Source organism: Parasteatoda tepidariorum, chromosome 3 (assembly GCF_982258835.1).
Source record: "Parasteatoda tepidariorum strain Cologne lab strain chromosome 3, Ptep-v5.0, whole genome shotgun sequence".
Classification (NCBI taxonomy): domain Eukaryota; kingdom Metazoa; phylum Arthropoda; class Arachnida; order Araneae; family Theridiidae; genus Parasteatoda; species Parasteatoda tepidariorum.
The window spans coordinates 47,664,258-47,686,931 of NC_141757.1; the positions used below are offsets into that span (position 1 = coordinate 47,664,258).

Consider the following 22,674-nt stretch of genomic DNA (forward strand, 5'->3'; position numbering starts at 1 on the left):
AAACAAATGGAGAAGCCTTTTACCTCTATGGAGACTATGGGACTGAGCAGTTTAGGAAAAGTAAAAATTTTGGTGTACGTGGAAGATGGGGTTAGGATATTTGCTCCTGTTTTTAAAAGTAATTTTTTCCCCCTTCTAGTCCATTTATGGTTCAAGCTTGTTTCGATGCTTTGGTCATAATTTTTTTCTTCCTATTTTGACAAAGTAATTCAAAATGTATTAGTATTTTTAACTTTATAAATTTCTCCAAAAATTAGTTGGTTATAATTTAAGAACAATAGAATTTATATTGCACTCTTTTTCGGAAAGCTTTTGTACAAATTTTTTTTTATCCAATGAAATCGAGAATTGTTTTTTTTTTTTTTAGTAGAGCCAACCAATAACACATTTTCTTACAATTTCTAACAACAATGTCTGTCTACAAATTGTTACAATTGTTGCATTAATGCTAATTTTCTAGATTTCATTTTAACCTTTTACAGCATATTTTAATTTAAAAAAAGTTTTTTTTAAGAACTATATTTTAACATTTAATTTTACTTTTTTGTAGGTAAATATTTGATTTTTGATCCGAAATTCAAATTGCGTAGTAATTAGTAATCACAATATCGAAAGTTCATAAATGTTGCTTGCTTACATTCCAGAGATGATATTTCCACTGTTTCACCTTTTACCATAAAAATTGACTAAGACTGAGGAATGCAAAGGAAACATGTTAAATGATGTATAAACATAAAATATATATTTCATAGCTGCCAAGTGTACACATTTTATCGAAACGGTTCCGTTTTTTATGCTTTGTTCTGATAATACGATTTTGGGTCAAAATGTTCCGATTTTTCATCTTATCTTAATTTTTTCTTTTACTCTATGAAGCGATCCATGTCCGATTGGCGAAATCCAATCAAGTCACGTTATCTCTTAGCTCCGCCTCTAGCTCTATTCGTATGTTTGATGACGCATGACACTTTACAGACACCAAGAGGAAATTTTAGCTTCCTGATTCTTTGTCTTTTACTTGCAACTGTACCGGTGTTGAATGTTTACTCAGAACGCATCTCTTCGATTTGAGTTTAGCTTTGAATGTTTTTTCATGTGGTTATCTGAAAAAATGTCAAAAATTCGGCGAAGTCAGTGTTTTCGCGACAATTATAGTGAAGAACTTGATTTCATCAAGAAAGGAGACATCGTACACGTTATGTATTGCTTGCAATATATGGCAAGCATGCTACCGCGTATACAAATATGAAAAAGTCGGCAAAAATTTCTGATTTTGTGTCCACTATTGATCTACAATCAATTAGAAGCGAACTATAGGATTTCTCCTTGAACACAATATTCCGTTAGCTGCTGCGGACCATGCATCAAAGTTGTTTTGTGCGATGTTTCCAACTTCTTCTACTTTGCAGGCAATTTTGATTGCCAAGTCCCAAATGATTCAGCCCTGTTATAGACAAGTGTTTGATGAAAAGTTTTTAAAATCAGCCAAATCTGCTACAACTGTAGCTCTTAACAAGAATAATTGATTATTTTTTATATGCATTTATTGTCACATATATTTGAGTAATAATAAAATATTTTGTTTTTAAATATGTTTTAAATTACTAAAATCAGCTATCATTTCTGTTTAATTAGTTTGTTGAATAAGAATAATAATCAGAAATCTTGTCAGTTGATATGTACTATAATCAGTAATAATTGTTACATTAAATCTTATACAGTTACAATTATACAAACATTTAGTGTAAAGAAGTAAACTTTAATGTCGCGACCGTGTTACGTGTTCATATTTTTTTCCCTGGCAGGTATGATACTTTTTTTATTCAAAGGAAACTTTGGTTCTTTTGTTCTGCTCTGTACAGGTACAAGTTTCTAATTGAAAAAACAAAACAGTTAATTATGCTAAACTTAAAAATCCTATGTTTAGATTGGAATTCTATAAATATTTTAATTTCAAATAAGAAAAAAAAGAATAAAAATTTAAAGAATTTTATCTATTTTTTTAATTGAGTATGCAATAAGAAATTAGACAATTTTGCATTTGCGACATTAATTTTTGTATACTGAATCTGTTAAAATAATATTGCAAATTTAAAGCAGCATTATTTAAACATTTGACTTGAGACATTGGTCTAAAGAAAATATGATCAATGAACTTTATAAAGAGCACTGTTTACATAAAATGCAGTATAAAATGGCTTAATATTGAAATGTAAATACAGTTACTGACAAAAATGTTTTTTCACTTATGAATTTCAATGAAATGAGACTATCCATTAATTAAAATGAATATTTCTGAACGGATATTTAATTATAAAAATTATATTCCATTTTTTAGCTAAACTGTATGGAATATTTTAAAAACAAAGCAAAAGTTTATATTTTAGACATCAGTAATCAGAAAATAACAAAACGTTATCGCACAAAAGTCATTGTATGCTTTAAAAAAAAAAACACACACAATCTGGGAAGTAAAAGCGGCTAATGCACAATGCGAACCACATACCTGGCATCATGCTTTTAGTCTCAAAATCTTCGAGCCTTTACTTTCATGATTCTACAGCCAAAATGCTTTACTTTTAAATATTTGCAAACTTGTTCTTTTATATTTCATCTGTGTAAATTTTATTTTTTTATAGGAAGAAAACATAAAATTGACAGCAGAATTAGAAGACTATAAAACTCACATCTCAAAACTTAACTCAACATTTGCTTTTATAAATGTGGAGAGAAATAAATTGGAATATGGTATTAAAAGTAAGTATTCCATATTTATACTGATGTTTCAAAGTTATACTATATGATAATATCGATAAGATAGAGGGTTTCTCAAAACAGATTATATATAAACAGGAACGATCTTAAATTTGGAATTAGAGCTATTTAAGTATTTCAATTCTTGCAAACCACTATTTGTTAACCTATCTCAATTTTTTCTTTCTTTGTCTTATAACTATTTAGATAATTTAAACGAAATTGAATCTTTGAGAAATGAAGATAATAAAAGATTAGAATTTTTGAAGCAGAGGTTCAAGGATGCATATGAAGGAGTTATATGGTTACAACAAAATTATAATAGATTTAGAGCTAAAGTTCATCCACCAATACTGACTTTGGTAAGAGAAATTTTATTTACTTTTTTCTTTAAAATTCAATGTTTTATAATTATATTGTTATATTAGCAAAAATGAACACTCAACTAAATAAAAAGTTAATTCTTAACAAGGGCTGATTTCCGAAGAGTTTAAAGATAGTAATAAAATTTTAAAATAAAATTATTCTCTTGAATATCAAAGGTTTGTCAAATTTTATAATGAAATAATTGAAGATTTATGACTCACGGTTTTGGAACAGCTGCTGAAATTGAGCCTAACTACTCCAGAATGCATTTTCCCCCCAAATTGTTACTCATAATTGCTGTTTTTTTTTATATACAAATGTAAAAACTAATACTATTCATTCACAATATGGCCAAGCGAGCACCAAATCTTAGCTAAGGAATTGGTTTTAATGCATCCTGACAGCAAGCAGTATTCATTTTTTCTCTTAAATTATTTTTATCCTGCTTCTCTCATATCAAATGATTTGGAAATATTTTGTATATTCAGTTCGATCTTCTCTCATATTGCACTTTTTCCTAATTCATCAGAATGTAAAAATAAAGTTCAAGGTTATGGCATTTTTCATGTAGCGGTTACATACCTCTAGTATAGCTTATTATTTCTGTGAGTAAGAATTAAAGAGAGGGAAGCTACAAATAAACTTGTTGCTATTTCTTCATTTTAATGATATGCAAAATGGCCAGTGTGTTGCAAATTGGTTTATAATGCAATCAGATTTTGTGTAAAAGTCTGAGATGTTTTGACATTGTTGCTTGTTCACATTATTGTTTTTCAAATACAAGCTTGCTATGTGCTTGCTTGTTTATTTCTATTATAATGTAATTTATGGCATTTATTTGTTTTTCTTCAGGACAATAATATAGTCTTCTTAATAATGTTCAAATAAATTTGTGATCTTGTTCCCAGGTCGTCTTGCTGCTTCTTACAACGCTGTGCATTAAAAAATATGCGTGTAAGCAAACAGAATTAAGCTCCTCAAGTAGTTATTACTAAAACGAAATTCACTTGTCCTAATAATGTATTAAAAACATTTGAATTGGAAAACCATCATGGAAAATGTAAAAAGAAAAGGCTCAATAAATGACCTGAATTTGGCTACTCTAATAGCTTAATTCATTGTGAAAATTCCGAATAAGCATAATTGAAAAGAAATCTTTGAATCAACAGAGGCATTTATTGGGCAAAAAAGAAAAAAAAATATTAAAGAGGCACATAACTTCTAATAATAAGCATATTGAACGAAAATATTCTACTTTCTTCATCATACTTAGTTTAACTCTCCTACAAACCTAATCTTGGTCTGTGTTATAGATTAAAAAACCAATCAAAACGCATGCATTATGAGGCAAAGAAAAACTGTAAAAGCAACACTTACAACTGATATGTAATTTGTTTTTATGTTCAAAAGTAAGCTTTAAAATAAAAATAATAAACAGACGGGAAAAAAATACCTCATAATACTAGTTTCAATGTGAAATTGTACATGGGCTGCCTTTGTTTCATACCCAAGCTGACACCCATCAATCTGAAGTCGAGTGTGCTTTAGTCTACTACCAGGGATCCGACCCCAGTTCTTCTTTATGAAAGTTGTATTTTATCCACTGAGCCAACATGGCTTTTTTTACATTATAGATTTTCCTCAATAATTAATCCATTGCTATTTGGAACGGGGGGAAAAAATTAAGGATTGTTTCAAAGAAGTTGTAGTGTTTAAAAAAAAATTGTTTTGTGAAAGAGAAGGGACAGAGGCTAGTGTACCAGAAAGAAATCATAATTATACAAATAAAAAATGCTTTCTTAAAAGGTAAATTACAGATGCTAATTATAATATCAATAATAAATCAACAATATTTTATGTTATGTTGTAATTTGGGCCAAAAAAAAATCCTTAAAGTACCTCTTTATTATAAAATCACCTATACTTTTCAGGAAAATAGCATATAAAATAATAAAACAAAGTTTAATTGAATTTTGAAATTAAAGAAAAAAATCTTCTGTACTACATTTTCATCAAATATTAGATTTCAGACTTGATATTATTTAAATAGGTGCTATAAAAGAAAGTTTTTCGTTTTCTTTGCATCTCAAAAACGCTTTTGTCTTCCTTCAAAAGAATAGGGATGCTCATTCCAATATACTTTTTTTATACGCTATATTTTCTTAACATTTTATCTTGAATTTGTGGTTGGTTTTTAAATATTTTTTTAAAATGTCTATATTAGGTTTTTATCTTTCCATCTGATAAATTAATTTACTTATTTTCTAGGATATAATTTTTGATATAATAATATTAAATTTTGACTTTAATAATTATTTTTCATTGATTCAACGCACCTTTGTGGGCCAAGGCCTTCATTAAAACCTGCCTCTTTCATATTGTCATAATAAGTAAAATGATATAGATTACTTAAGTCAATAATATGAGCTTTTTTTATATTTGACGTTTAGTTGATGTAAATTAGGTTTTTATCGATTACTTCTATAGTGCACATTTTTAACATTTTAGGTTTTTTAACAAACTTTTAATTTCTTAAAAAGAATTGAATTTAAGTTTGTATTTAGAACCTTATTTTTTTCTTGAAAGACCCAATTTAAATAAGATTTAGTGAAAACTCTGATTATATTTCTCACCATGTAATTAATTTTTTCTCAAAAGTTTCAAGCTCTATGAAAATTTCTAAAAATTTTTAATATTATTTGTTTTGATTTTGAAATGTTCTAAATAGTTCATTCTTGTTACTTTTTTCAGCTAAAGATAGAAAATGAAGATAACTGTAAATATATAGAAAATTTAATCAGTCAAAGAGACTTAGTTGCCTTTGTCTGTGAAGATAAGGAAGACAACAAGCTTTTAACGCAGATATTGAGAGTGCAAAAGAAGCTCAATGTCAATATAGTGATGGCTCCAGACAAGCCTTTGGATTGCTATAGAGCTCCACCCCTGACAAAGCAATTCAGGTAATTAAACAAATCAATTTAAAAAATGAAATTTTGTTCAATAAGTAAATAAAAAAAAGGAGAGAATTGCTTTCATTTTAATTCAGATAACATTTCACAGTACTTAATTATATTTTATAATCAATCATGATGAACATGATTTTTATTGATTTTTCTCCCTTTTTTTCCCATTGGAAATTTGTGTAATTTTTACGTAACAAAATATTTTTTTAATGTATTGGACCTTTAATATGTTGATCAAAATTTGATCAAGAATGCAGTGTTACAAAAAATTATAAACACATAATTTGCAGCTGATGCTCTATATTGTATAGTTTGTTTGAAGCAAAGTAAATATGCAAATTTTCTGGTGTTACAGTTTTTCCTCCAGGTCCATCTTGATGTGCTGTTGTCCCTCTAAATTATTAATAAACTTAGCATTTGTGCTATAAATTTTTTTTTTAAATTCTAAGTGTGATGTATAGTACAGTAGGGAACCGATTATTCGGAACGATCAGGCCCATCACTATTCCGGATAACTGATTTTTCCGGTTTTCTGAATCGATACAAAAAGCAGTTTTTTTATTGTTAAACCCAACTTAAAAAAACAAAAATTGTTGGAAATAATACATCTTTCAAAAAAGAAAGAAAACTCATAAAATCTTATGAGGAAAAAATTTTTTTTAAAAAAATGGCGGGAAAATTTATCGAATTTCGTTCCGGTTTTCTGATTTCCGGAGAACGGGTTCTGTACTGTATAGAGTTAGGTACTGATTCGAATAAATTGATTCCAACCAGTTGATTCGAATCAGTGATTTGAATCAACTGAGAATCGGATTACTTGATTTTATCGAAATGGATTTAAATTATAATGAATAATTGTTTCTTAAATTTAAGTTAGTTTTATTTCGTAGTAATGCTGTGTCATATACAGTTAAAAATTTCTTGTAAAACCTAAGAAATTCTTGCACATACATTATAAGGGCTTCAGGTATTTCAATTCAAGATTTAGATGAATTCAGATAAAATCCATAAATAAAACATTTCTTTTGTAGTTTCTTAAAATTCGCCATAGTTAAAAGTATTTATAGCATTTAGCAATGTATACAAAATAATTATTCAAAAGAATAATACTTTTTTTCTATCAACATTTAAAGGAAAAATAGTAGACTTTTTTGAAATTTTTTTTGAGCATTTGATTCAAATCATGTGATTCACAGTTAAATTGTTTAAGTCATGTTATTTGAATCAGTTATTCAAAATGAGATCTGAATCACTTGATTCAAATAGTGAACCAAATTGCATGATTTAAATCACATGATTCAAAACATTGATCCAAATGGCATGATTTGAATTACTTGGTTCGAATATTGATCCAAATCGCATAATTCAAATCACTGATATGGCATAATTATGTCCAAATCACATAATTAAATCTGATCTGATGAACCTTTATCTGTAAAAAAGCATTTTTCTACTAAAATATTTTTTTAACATAGACATGAATGCATGTGGTGGTTTGAAATCTGCCTTGAATTGCATACATTCTGATTCTTATGTGTATAAAATGATTTGAACTCTGCTAACCATCAGGGATGAGATTTCTCCGCTTTTTAGCGGATTTCCGCTTTTTTCACTTTTATCTCTTAAATTTCAGCTTTTTTATCAAAAATTCAGATTTTCTAAAAATTTCATTTTTTTTTATAAGTATTCCGCTTTTTCAGAAAATTCACCGATTTTCAAAGAGAAACAGAAACATAGCTACCAATCCTTTCTCATTTTTACTTATTTTAACTATTATCTCCCCTTTTACGCGCAGCAGATAAGATTTTTCGAATTTTTTACCCGCTCTCCAGATAGATCCGATTTTCGTAGTTCAAACGACGCAATTTTAAGATCAACTATCGCGATTCTTGTAAGAAGTAATAAATGTGACTGTTTTTCTAATGACGATTATTAGTATATATAAGTGTTACAACATCAGAGAAACTGGAAGAGAATATATTCAAAACTTACATTCTGTGCTTGCAAAGAAGAAAAAATAGGACTTGTCACAAGATGTTTGAAGATGGACTAACGACTAAATATAGCAAACATAAAAGATATAGCAAATAAAAGCAATCACTTAGAAAGGGATTGAATTTAAAAAAAAATTTGGGGGGAAAAAGAGTTAATTAACTCATCATCAAAATTTTATTTATAATTGCTGTTATTTATGCTATAAAATGCAAAATACTTATCAAATAAAGAAACAATTATCTAAGCAGTTGCTGATTGTCATGTAATTTTTCAAACTAAAATAGCAATTTTTGTATGTTAAGGAGTTACTATGTATTTCTACTTCACTGTTATTGATATGTTTCAGAGGGCTGTAGTTAGATTAGACCATAATATGAACATAATGATTCGGTCCATTGTTAAAGTTTTTTTTCCCCAATATAATTTAAAAAGTAATATTACTGATATATTTGCTATAAATCACATAACAGTATTTATTAAAAGAAATGAAATATTAATATATATTCTCAGTTTTAATTTGCTAAACCAGGTAGTTTTTCAAGTAGTAATTGTCTCTTATGCGAACTGAGGAAAAATATAATTTCCAGCTTTATTTTTTCAATTGGTAATTTTTTTTCTTCACTAAATGTTAAGTATCAATATAATCGTTTTTATAATAATAGATCAGTACACAATTGTATGTCAACACATTATTTATTACCTTAAACTGTCTGGAATTTATTATTAAAGGGTTGCTCTTGCGTAAAATTTGGAATCGTGGAACTATCATGGAAATTCAGCTTTTTTGCGTTTTGGCTAATCTCATCCCTGAACCATTAAAAAAATACCTGAAAAATTTAGGGAATTATTATTATTATTTTTTTTTTTTTTTGATTAAATGAAATATAATGCAGTAAATACATTTCCATAAATTTATATTTCCAGAAAGTATATAATTTCTATTTTAAATTTGACTATGTTTATTTACATGATTAAAATTAATCTTAATTCTGTCTCTTTTGTAACAGGCAAATGGGTATTTTATGCTTTTTGAGGGAAATAATATCTGCTCCTGATGCTGTTATGCGTTTCTTGTGTGAATGTTATAAATTACATATGATACCTATTTGTAATCACACTGCTGAAGAAAAAGAAAAAAATATGCGAGATATACTTCAGAATTTTAGGTCTTTTTTTACAGCTAATGCGAGGGTGAGTTTTTGAAAATTCATCATTAGATTTTTTAAATATTATTTTTATTTTTAAGATTTAATTTGTTATTATTTCCGAGGTAAAAATGATTTTGGTTCCCTTATTAAAAAGAATTCCTTATTAAAATATTTTTTTATTTGAGGTATGGAAAAGTCTAAGAAATTCATTTTAATTAAATGAGGTATAATGTAATAACTACTTCACTATTTATTTCTAGAAAGTATGTTTTTAGCATATAACATGCATTTTTAGCTAGTAGGCCATTAGTGAACATTTTTTAAAAGTTAAAGTATCTTATTTACTGAAATATTTATTTTCTACACACTTTTATTTTGCTCTTCTTCTTTTTTTTAATTTTTTGTAATAATTGGTCACATTATGTTTTCTGTGTTTATTGGTTTATAATGTTAACAATCATTGGGGAGAAAAAGTTTGTGATTAAGGGTGAGAGGTAACGAGGAGTATAGTATCACATTTGGTTGAAGTAAAATATTTATTAAAATTTTTTATAGTATTTTTTTTAAAACTTTTATTTTCATGTTTATTTTAAAATTAAATTTTCTTTCTCCTGATTTTATTTTTTATTGAAAGAAATTGATAGTGTTCAAGTTAAATGTCGAAAATTTAAAGAAAATTAACACTCTTTAAATAAATAATGTAGATCAGTTTCACTAAATTCAGGCAATTGGAAAGAGAAAATAAAAATAACAAAATAATTCAAATTCTATTTAAGGAACCAAAATACTATTGTTTTCATCTGCTCTTTTATTTTAATATTTTATTACTGTTGTAATTTGAGTAAGTTTTTGTTTTGTATTGTAAATTAGTTTTTGTAAAAAAAAAATTTCGTACAAAGTAACTATATATATCATGATACTTACGAATGTCATTAAAACACATAAAAGTTAAAAGTAAAATCTAAAATATGGTCTGCTATGTAATTCTTTGTTACTAAACTACAAATGCAAAAGCTTTAATATGATAGGATATGTTACTTCCATTCTTATTTATTTATTTATTTTTACAAACGGATTATTTTATAAAATTATTTTGTAACGAAAAATATTTAAAAATTTATGTTTTGCACCTAATTTTTTATATTGAGAATATTTGGAATTAAAAATAATAAGAAATGAGAAAAATGATGATTATAAAATGTCTCTGCTAAGAAATATTATTTTCTACTATTACTGTTTTACTTATGTTGAATGTCAAGCACTCCCATTTGTTAACCACTGTAGAAAATTTAAAATTATGTCCATTACACACACAAAAAGAAAAAGCTCTACAGTAATGAATAAACCTTGCTAGTTTAAAGTTTCAGATCTCGGATGCACCTGTAAAATATTTTATGTTTTAATATTTTAAAAGAAATTTATGTTGTTTCAAATATTATGTATTTTTATAATTTGGTTATAGGAAAGCAGGATTTTAGTATCAAGAATTAGTCATGTTAAAAGTTTTCAGATTTTTTTTACTTTTTTTTTCATTATTTTTCATTAATTTGTAAAAAATAACATTTTATAATTCTTAATTCTTTGTGTTAACTTTTTGTATGCTTTTTCTTTTAAAAAATTTATACCCTTGAAATGTTTTTTTTTTTTTTCTGTTTTGTCTAGTATTCTGGGAAATATTCAAAATATGGCAATAAAAATTTCAGCATGAGAAGAGATCCAATACAGTAAGTTCTAAAAATATTTTGCAATCATTAATTTTGATTATTACTCTTTTATATAACAATCTCATTTGTAATAATCATCATCCCTCCTAAATATATTATTTTTTATTTTAAAATTTAGTATTGAGATGCTGATTTTTTCAAGTGATTTTACTTCCCTAGTTTTAGCTGATTGTCATACTTTGGGAAATTCCCTAATCTTATGATAATCTCATCTATAATATTCCTGATTGTCTATATAAACCTAAATGATTTTTTTTTTTTAACTTTAAGAATTTGTATTGTATGTACTTAGAGATGTTGCTTTCTTAAGTGATTTAAAACTCCTCAATGTTGTGAAATCACTTTTTCTGAGCTGATTATGTATCCAGCAAATCAAAGAGTCAATGCATCTGCTGATCTTACTCTACCCAGAATAGTAATAAGAGGCAAAAGTGTTTGCTCATTCAACTATCAGGAGCGAAGCAATAAAGTTTCAAAAAACATTATATTTTCAGTTGGGAAGTTTTCTTATTTAATTTCAGCTTAAATTTAAAATTGTCTCCTTATAAATGTACAAACATATCTATTGATGAAGTTAGTTTGTTTATGGTTTATTTTTTTCAAATTCAATATGTTAGAAGTAATACGAAAACTTATAGGTAACTATTTGTTGGGAATGTACACTTTTTGGCAATAATAATTTTTTATTTGTAGTAATTCATTTGCTTAATGGTAAATTTTAGGCGCAAGAGGATTATTCCAAGTTCCAGAGACCACTCTGATCAACTACAAGAGCTTTTAGCTAAATCCCAGGTATTATAATTGATATTTAAAAAATTTTCTATGTTTGCACATAACATATATTAAGATTACAAAACATTTGTTTCATAATAATTTCTTTTCAAAGATCTTTCATTTTGCTTCAATTCATATTGAATCTATAATAGCACTGTATATGAAATATGTGTTTTACTTCTGAGTAATTATATAACATCAAGTTTATGTCCTCCAGGAAATGATAGCATCTTTAATATAGAGTTAGTAAATTTTTTTTACACATTATTCGATTTCAATCTTAAGTTCAATCTATTTCGAAAATTTTCCTCACCTTGGAAAAGATAAAAATAAGAAGTCTAACACAATTGTAGTGTAACTATGACTTTGTGCAGTAAGAAGAGAAAAAAATTGAATTAAATTCAAATGAATTTATGAAAAGTTTATTATAAGGGTTTCCAAATTTTCTACCTTAAGAGCCACAATGACTTTGCCACTGAGTCCCAAGAGCCAAAACCTACAAGAAAGGGTCATCTGAGCTTCCCTAGCTTTAGAAGCTTTTGAAAAATGCTTATTTTTTCACAGCTTTAAACTATTTTAAGTATTTTTTATACATTATTATATTGTTGCTTGATAAGGCATTTTGTGTATTCTTACTGTTTTGCTAAGTAGCTAGCTCATTATAATAACATTCTCTAGTTAAGAAATATGTGCTAATTTTTGTTTTGGAACTAGTTAGGTAGTGAAATATTTATGGCTTCAATGTGTGTCACTTATTGTAAGTTGGCAAATTATGTTACTTATTGTAACATGACATTTTTTAAACTAATTTCCTATCAGTTATTTAAGTTAAAATGTTCACTTTCATTCTGTATATAAAATATTGTCTTTCTTCTGATTATTTTTCTGTAAGATTTTCTCACATTAAAAAAATCCAATCGAAATGTGATGGGCCAAATACTTGGCAACTTAGACCTGCTATTGCGGGCTATAGTTTAGATACATTTGATTATGTACATTTACTATATGTTAAGCTTCTCTGTTAAGTTCATGGGTGCAAGTCTTCCGTCCCCAGGACGGATTTCCGTCTTTCGAAAATGTCCGCGGACGGAAGTAAGACGGAAACAAGACTGACTCGATGACGGAAATCGGAAATTTTTTTTTTCTGTCCCTAAAAATATTTTTTAGGTCTACGTTATTGGTCTACTCTCTTATGTCCTGTTGTTATTTTATCAAAAGACAGATGAATAAATATTTTTTGTACAGTATTTAAACTTGATGTATTATGGTAAAGCTTTCTTAGATAGTTTGCATATGTCGAGGGGGTATTGTATATGTTAGGTATTTCAGTCAAAAAAATTTTCAGTCTTGGCCTTTTTTCCAACTTGCACCCATGGTTAAGTTTAACTAATGAACATCAGTGCAATAAATAATGTCATTACATTTACATTATTAATTTCGAAAATGCATTATTACCATTTAGTAAATCTGACAAATAATTTCAAAAAGTAATAAAAGAAGAAATAACAAGAGAAGAATTGTAAAAAATTGCAATAAAACTGTAGATTGATTCTTAAATTCCTCATCATGTTTATATAGCTGAAAATAAAATAATGTGCTACTTCATTGCTTTCATATTATTATAAATCAAGTCAAAATAATAATTTAAGTCAAATAAAAAATCATATCATGTTACAGTCAAAGTTAATAATTAATTATGAAAAGTATTGTTTGTGTGACAGTATAGATGTGAAAAATCCAACTGAACATATTGTTGAAATAGGATAAAGAAACTAGAAATAGCTTTGCCTTAAAGCATAGTTAAATTTTTATTTTATTTATTTAAGTATTCAGTACGTTGTTCATATTTTAAACTAGGTAATGTTTTCAGGCTATGAAATCTGAGTTTGAAAGTTATACGTCCGAACTTAAAAAGTTAGATGAAGATAGGAAAACACGTGAAAGAGAAGAAAATGATCTTCGAGAAAAAAAAGTAAGCTTTATAGCATTTTTAGTTCTTGCATTGTTATTAGTGTTATTTACAGGTCATTTTTCATATAAATATCTACATATACATACATATAGACAAAGCCTGCTTTAAGCCCCTGGGAAAGATGTCTGAAGCAGCTAGCTCTATTTAAAAGCCCTCTTTCTTTGCTATCGAGGATTTTTGATTTTCATTTTCTCTATGTTTTTTGTTCTAATAAATTTTTGATGATAAAGTATCACTCAACAAAGAAATTGCTTATTTTGGAATTAAGGATACTACTAAGATCAAATTATATTTTCTCTTATTTATGAAAAAATATTAGCTAATTTTAATAATTTTCGTGTGATTCAAAATTTTATCTGATTTTATTATTGTTAGCATTATCAGCAAGACAGGATCAGTTTTGTAATTTTTAATTTCGTTTCGACATGTTATTAAAAACACTGCAAATATTAGGACTGGAAATTAATGTCCTTTCTGTGCATTTGATATCAAGATTTTATTTTTAATCAAAATTGTATTAACCCTCGTTAGCAACAACCGTTCAATGCCGGATTGAAAATGGATCTAAAAAAATTTATTGGTTTTTAAGGCTAACGAATTAATCACCAAAACGACATTACTTTCTGGTCTCCCTAAAATCATTATTGTAATGAATAAAATTTCAAAATCTCAAAAATGAAAAATAAATCTTACTAACTTCACAATTTTAAATTAAAACTTTTCCAACAACAACGCAAGTGCATGACTCTGCACCTATGTCCCACGAAAAGCATCAATCCTATATAAGATCGTGGCCAAGAGACAAGTTACAAACAATATATTTTTCTATTTGCCCTTTACAAAATATCCATCCATCAGCTGTAACCTAACTAGACCTTGTTAAAAATAAAATAAAAAACTATTATCTTATAAAAAAAATGAAGAAAAAAACTATTACTTTAAACCTTATAAAAAAAGCAATTACTTGAAACCCTCTTAAAAAAAAAAAAATGAATTAAATAACTATTTTTAAAAAATTATGTTACCTGAAAATTTATAAAAACTGCTATTACTTGAAACTGTAATTAAAGTAATAATGTCAGGAAATCACGCAATTTAAATTGGGGTTTTGAGGGGTAATGTATGCATTGAGGCACAAAGTTGTTGGTAGCAGATTGTATTTTATTAAGTTTGATTAGAAAGACATCGGGGGGTCAGAATACTAAGTTAGGGCTTACAAGAAGAATAGCAGTCAAATTATTATATATATTTTTTTCTGAGGTTTTAGATTGATTTTTTTTTCTTGGTGTGGATGCAAGGCTTAATTAGACTTATTGGGCCATTTAAGTTTCGTTTTTTATTTATTTATTTATTACTATTATTATTATGGTAAAAGAAGTACATATTCTTACAGGAATCTTATTAGATTTACTTCCAAGCCTGAAAAAGTTTATATACTTGGATGATAGTAGGTGAATGAACATCATTAATGATATTTCATCTGAGGTGCGAAAAAGAATGTGTCGAATGAAGGTTTTTATGGCCTTAAAAATATTTAAAATCATATCTGATCAGTATGAAATGCTTTATGCTTATGCTTTATAATTGCATAAATTAACGAATACTAACTTATGCAGAAACATGGACTCTAGACTGAAGGATTAGGAAATACTGGCTATTTTTGGAACGGAAAAAATACTCCAATGTATTCTAAAAGGAATACAAATTGATGGTATCTGGCATAAAACAATCGACTCGTAACTGTATGAGTAAGAGATATAAATAACCAGATATTGTGAAATTTATTAAAATACAAATATCAAAATGGGCACTATACCTCATCAAAATGGAAAACAGATATGTTAAAAAGGTTTTTATGGCAGATAGGTCTTGATGGTGGCTGGGTGGTGCAGTTGGTTTGTCGTCAGCCTTCTGAGCCCAAGTCTGCGGGTTCGATCCCTGGCCCAGACACCGGATTTTCGGGATGCAGAAAATCCTCAGCGGCCATGTCGTATGATTATGCGGCATGTAAAAGATCCCTGGAGTGTCTTATTGGCTCTTGGCATTTTGGCAAAATTAAATTCCTAGTGCACTTTAGCATCCGAATAGAGTCTCGGTGCTGCCATCTAGTGTGGCAGAAACTAGACATCCAAAACATGACCAACAGTGTCTCACCCATTGTGGTGGTCCTGAAAGAGTGGATATCACCTCTGGAGAACACACTAGGTCTGCTCATCGGCAAGACTGATTGTGCAGCTCATTGGAAATAAAATTAAAAAAAAAGGTCTTGATGGAAATATGTTAAGATGGCCATGATCTACATTGGATTGTGGCACCATTTTAGAATCAGAAGAATAACAGTTTGGATTTAAATATTATTTGGGAAAAAATGATAAAAAGAACCATACCTTTGCAGAAATGACTGAGAAAATATGCAAATAGGCAAAACATATTCTCCTCTTATTCATTGAGTGCGGAGCATTAAGTATTCTTAATAATAATTAATATTAATTATAATTAATATAAATTATGTAGTGGAAACCACAATTTTGACTTCACTAACTGAAGATTCAACTTAAATGGAACCGCTTCAATGCTGGAATGTTATTTTTATTTTAGAAAAATTTTATTAATTAATTTTTTTGTAAAAACTATTTTTACTATGAAAAAAATGTTAAATGATTTATAATTTCAGGGTTGGTGCTCAGAAGGAAGAACCTGGAAAATACAAGGAATTTAAAAACCATCAAAAATAATGGGGGAAATGCAGGGAATATTAAATCTTTCCTTACAAACTAGAAAATTCAGGAAATTTCAATTCTTATTTTCGTTTTCAAAAGAATGCTGACCTTAGAAAGCGCAATCTATTGGATATTTAAAAATGATAGTTCAGCCGTACTATACATAATTTACTTTAGCAATATTTGTTTAAGCTGTTTTAACTATGTTGTTGTTCCAGCAATTAAAGCTAGTATAGTTATCGTAATGAAAGCTCACCCAAGAGCAAAGTAATGGTGTGTTTCCTCTTAATGTATTGTAATACTTAATTTATTTTATAATATGTACAGGGAAAACCAATTGTTTTCCAGATTTAAGTGGCAACCATGAGTTTTAAGTTTATAACTGTATGTATAATATATTTTATTGTTGTATTTTTTATTTTCTTAGAGAGCTGTTGTTGAGAAATTGAGAGAACATCATACATATGAACGTCAACTTGTACAAAAAACAGAGACTTATGAAAGAAAGAAAGATGAAATCATAAATGAAGAAGATGAGAAAATAATTCTCATGAAAAAAATTCAAGAAATAAACTCTAAAAAATGTTTCATTCTGAAGAAATTTAATGAATTATTAGTGGTAAAACTTATTTGTATTTAATATTTACATTTTCTTAAGACTGGTGCTATTATTATTAAATATAGAGAAAAAAAATAGTTTCATATCTTTATAAAAAAATATTATTTAAAATTTAGGATGGTCATAGAAAATATTTGAAATTTAACTAAAATACTCATAGGTAAAATTATTTTAAATTTAAACCGTTAAGGTTTCAAAAAAAAAAAAATATTCGAAAAATTCTTTGAATTGTTTTTTTTTTTTTAATTTCACCTCTAATTACAAGTGTTTTGTATAAGAGTATGACATAACCAAAAAATTATTAATAAAATTTAAGAGAATAGTTTCGGGGAAACTCAATAAAATCATTCTGGAAAAGTCAGATAACTTTTTTTTCTAATTGTTTGTGGCTACCTGTATACTGTAATTTGTTGCTAAAGATGATTTGTTGTCTTGATATTTTATACAGTTTCAAACGTTTGTCATTGAAAATAACAAAATGTTTCTATACCACAATTTTTGAAGCTAGTAAGGCATAACAATATACTTTTTGAGTTAAAAAATTATTATACTACAACTGTTGCATTTTTAAAAATTTAAACGCAAATTTTAACTAACATGTTTTCGATTGAAATTGTTTACTATTACTTAAATGTTAAGTATGCTTTAAAGTTTGAAGATAAGGGTATTAAGTTAAAATATTTTAAGATCTTAAACTGCATAAATTTATGAGTAATGATATATAAATTTTTTTAATCCTCATATTCAACTTCAGAACAATTTTTCTCCTCTGTCGTTTTATTTTATGATGTTAAAAAATTTTTGTGAAAAGTAAATGGTACTTTTAAACTATTCCTGTAGTATACTAATTTTTTTTCCTGTGCAGTACAGAACCCGTTATCCGGAAATCAGAAAACCAAAAAACCAGAATGAAATACGATAAATTTTCCCGCCATTTTTAAAAAAGAAAATCTTTTTTTCCTCATAAAATTTTAGGATTTTTCTTTCCTTTTTGAAAGGTTTACCTTATCATTTCGGAAATAATCATTAATCATCGTTTCTTCTTCGTTTTAAGATTATTTCCAAATATTTTTTTTTAGTTGGGTTTAACGATAAAAAAAAACGGCTTTTTGTAGCGATTCAGAAAACGGGAAACATCAGTTATCCGGAATAGCGATGGTCCCGATCGTTCTGGATAATCGGTTCCCTACTGTGCTATTAATTTTTCATGCCTGGTAATACTATTATGTAAAGTTATGACTTAATTTTATGTTTAATGTTGGTATCTGGAAAAATATTAATAGAATATTTATCTTTATCCAAAGTCATATGTAGATATATGACTTTTACATTGTAGGCATTAACTATTTTATTGTAACAATAATTCTATCTTCTTTTTTATGAAAAAGTTTTTATTAAAGTATTCAGAATTTAAATACATGTATAACATCTCTGTTAATTTAGATCTTAAATTTGTCAACAGAGTCTTTAATATCCTCTGTTATATATTTAGGACTTCATAAAGTGTAAAAAGAAGAGACTGACTAGTAATTTGAAGGCAAAGTTGCTTGAAAAAAGTATATTCACTTTTCAACGACAATTGAAAGAAAAAAAAGAACAACTCGCAGTGGATGAGGTAGTAAAGTACAATATAGTTTTAAAAAGTGTTTCATATGGATGTTATTAATTTGCTGTTACAATTGAACTCCCCACCCTTACTTTCCTCTAAACTTATATAATAAATCTTTAATTGTGTGCAACTGCTAGTCCAAAAACAATATCTTGTTTGTGGTCTATGTTCTTTGCAGAGAGACGAGAGTACAAATCATGTAATCTCATTTTGTAGCAAATTGTTTAAGGACTAATGAAAATAAATTTTGTACACCATATAGATTATTTAAGAGAATAAAGGTAGCTTTTTTTAGTCCAGAAATATCACAAAATTTAATTCCTAGTCATTGCAATAAAGTTATTTTGCGCCTTTCTTGTTTCCTAAAGTTAAATGGTTTCCTACGGTTCAATAATTTTTTTCAAATTTTTTGTCTGTCTCATAAGCAGTATTTGATATTGAAACAGTTAGCCAGGGTTCGTATTCATCCACATTTTCCTAAAATAAAATATTCTGTCCTTATTTGTCCTGATTTTTAATATTTTTTCTATTTTTTTCTTTCTTTTAAACATATTTTAACACACAGTGATTTTAAAAGAATCTTTTGGATTTTTTTTTAAAAAATGTAACGGCATCAACTTTTGTACTTAGGTCCAGAAAATTCAAGTTTCAATATTGCTCACAATACGATGTACACCGTATACATGGTTTTTAAAATCATTTTGTTTCAGCTTGTTTTTGTTTTAATTTTTTCTTTAAAAACCTTCAGTGTTACTCCTGTTTTTTTTAAAATAATATTGTGGAAAATGAATTAAGTATTTAACATAATGAAACATAATTTTCAAAGCAATTTGCAACACTGTTTTTTAGCTCTTTGTTTCCTCTTCTTAAAAATAGTATGTGTATATTGCACAAAAAATATTCTTTTTGTTGTGAAATGTTATGCTGATTTTTATTTTTTACCTCTACGAACCTTGAGTATACATACATTTGTATATATTTTGTGTGTGTGTTAAATGCTGTTCTGATTCATATCTGGAAAAATGTGACACCTGAGTTGTCATTTCTATGCTAATTTATTCTTATTGACCTACAAAAATGGTAATTTAATTGCATTATGTTTTGCTGTCTGTTATGAACTTTGTCAAATCTCATATGAACTACATATTTACAGTATTATTTTGAATACTATCCTTGGAGCTATATTGCAATTCAAATGAGGTAAAAAAAAACAACATAAAAATTGTCCAAAATAACTTCGTTTTATGATAATTTTTGTGTTTTGAACTGCATAGAATTGTTAAAGAATAAATAATACATACAATCATTTAAAAAATAAACACTCTTGTACAAGTCAATATTGTATGTTAGAAGTCTCTATCTGATGAAAGACAAATTATCTGGAATTGTTGTTGGAATCCACAGAAATTCTTTTTTAACCCTTAGAGCCTTAGTCCTGGATTTTTTCAAAACTATCTACTGCAGGCTTGCCAGCTTCTTAAAACTACTTTTCTCTGTGTTATTCAATGAAAAATTAGTGTTTGACAGGAAAATTTCAATACAATTTTATACAGGGACTCAACGCTTGGAGAATTAAATGTTCAGATATTTTTGAAGAAAAAAAAATCATAAAATAAATGGTGTATTTTTAAAAGACTAATAATATTGAAATAAAAAAATAAAGCTTAACTCAAATTCTTTCAGATCTTACCAATAAACTTAAAAATAAATAATTAAATATATTTTATCATGCTAAGCAAAGTTTCATACTATATTACAATAACAATTAGTTATCCAATTAACTATTTTTTGAGAAAAATAAGTGAATTCTAATTAAAATAATGATAAAGAACACAATGCCTAACTGTTGGGGTGCAATAATATACAGTAACTCAAATTGCTAGATTTCCCGTAGTTTTAATATAATTTCTTAAGAATTATGAATTATGTAAAATAAGTCTCTTTTTTTATGAAAGATTTCTATTTTTAATTTTCCTCAAAAAAATTTTTTTTTAATTTTTTTGAAGTTTTTTATGTTTTAAGTTTGCAGAAATAGACTTTTAATCCAACTACTGAAAAATATTAAAACTCATTAAAGATTTCTCATAATATTTTAATTAGAGGTTGGAATCTCTTCATGTATGGCACATACGATCTAATCAACTTGAATTAATTTATCAAGCTGATTAATTTTTCATTTTAAGCTTTTTCATATTTCTCTTCAGACTCTTTTATTTTATCAAATGTTGATTTTATTCAAATCTATTTTAATTTTTTTTATATATTTTTAAATTATTGTTAATGAAAAATTTTTGATCAACGTTTTAAAATAATTCTCTTGAACATATTGATACAGTACTTAAAATACTTAACTATTTCATTAATTATATAGAGAAATCTGGAAAAATTAAAACAACATAGAGCAGCCATTGTAGAAAAGGGATTTGCTTTTCATAATGAAATTAAAGGATTCTTACAAGAACTACAAGCTGTAAGTCAATATTTACTAATAAATTTTGCTGACTTTCTTCTATTTTTTGTGAATTATGTATTCAAGTTCTGGAGTATTGTTTTTGTCATACTTAAATTGACAGCTATATTTCTTTATGTTTTTAATTTTCCTCCTTTAAGACTGGCTATAGACTTGCATATGAAATTTTATGTTCCTGATAATTGTAAGAGTTTAAGTAAGCCTTTATTTACTGTTTGTTTATGTACAGTACTCCCAAAGATTGTTGAAGGTTTGTTATTCTTGTAATAATGGTAGACATAACAATTTAGGAGGGCTTAATTTTCTTCATTTCATGTGTTTTCCACTTGTACTGATGTGAGACTAGTAGTTTTAGAAAATATAAATTGTATTGTGGCATGCTCACAAATTAAAATTTAAAGTATTCTAAAATTTATACTTAAACATAATAAAATATTGAGAACTGCTTGATTTCGAGGATTTGAAATGTGAAATGTAATACATTATTATTACATAATAATATATTACATAATGTGATAGAAATTTATTCTAATTAGTATTTTTAACTAATAAATGGTATGTTTATTTTCTGTACCATATAAGTACAGTATTCTTAAATTTTATTGAGTTGCAAACTCTTTTTTTATTATTTTTTTTAAGCATTGAATATGATCTCAGGTAATTTACTGTCAAAATAGTTAAGTCTTTTGTGACATAATATCTCCTTGTTAAGTAGCAATTATTTTTGTAATCATAGAAAAATAAACAAAATTTGTTCCTTTTTTAAAAATTATTTTGCCCCTTAATAGAATATTTGTAACTAGTAAACATCTATAACATTTACTGTAGGATTAAAATGTATTTATACATTGACTTTATCAAAATTACTTATTAATTTTCTTTACATGTCATAAAATGATATTATATAAAATCTGTATTTTTATTTTAGCTAAGCATTTACATTCTTTAAGTGTGCCTCATTTTTTTGCTGTGCTTTGCTCATTGAACATGAACCTGACAAAAAATGAAACAATCCTCTTGAGTCTTATTTTTGTCTTTAAAGTATTAATAAAAATAGTAAACACCCAAAGGGGTAGACATTGAGTGTTTTGAAAATGAGCAAAAGGTTGAGATTTTTTTTATGTAATTATTATGATGTGATATCCTGTCCCTTTTTGTTTTAAGTGTGGCAAAAATGGAATTATTTCTTTCTTTTTTAATCCATTTGAAGAACATTGTTTTTAGAATTTTTATTTTAATATATTCTTTTTCCTACCTACGTTGAGGTCATAATGGCCACTTTAACCATTTTTCTTCTAACATCCCAGTACAAACTAGCCTTCATGTGAAAGTTGTGAATGATCAAAGAATGAGTATTGTTGCTAAGAGATGGGCAAACAGTCACATGTTTAAGATTTATTTTTCCTCTCCTGTTGGGGAGATCCATGGGAATTGGATTGGTAATGAGACTGGATCATAATTTGCTGAAGACATATGGTTTGGGCTGCAGTTACTCTTTAAGCACTACCCAAGGAGCATGTGAGAATTAGAGTACACACTATTAGAGTACAGGCACAAGTA

At 27.0% G+C, this 22,674-nt stretch overlaps 1 protein-coding gene across 2 annotated transcripts in view; it reads left to right on the forward strand.

The window, feature by feature from the left end:
• The window catches only part of LOC107447099 (structural maintenance of chromosomes protein 5), a 63,075-nt gene that overhangs the window by 23,694 nt on the left and 16,707 nt on the right, over nt 1–22,674 (forward strand). For both annotated transcript variants that reach the window (XM_087159274.1, XM_087159275.1), the window contains exons 10-19: nt 2,640–2,757; nt 2,962–3,116; nt 5,872–6,080; nt 9,086–9,269; nt 10,889–10,950; nt 11,673–11,742; nt 13,595–13,696; nt 16,844–17,035; nt 18,528–18,650; nt 21,016–21,114. In XM_087159274.1, coding sequence (XP_087015400.1) covers nt 2,640–2,757; nt 2,962–3,116; nt 5,872–6,080; nt 9,086–9,269; nt 10,889–10,950; nt 11,673–11,742; nt 13,595–13,696; nt 16,844–17,035; nt 18,528–18,650; nt 21,016–21,114 — 1,314 coding nt within the window. The remainder of the gene's footprint in view (nt 1–2,639; nt 2,758–2,961; nt 3,117–5,871; nt 6,081–9,085; nt 9,270–10,888; nt 10,951–11,672; nt 11,743–13,594; nt 13,697–16,843; nt 17,036–18,527; nt 18,651–21,015; nt 21,115–22,674) is intronic.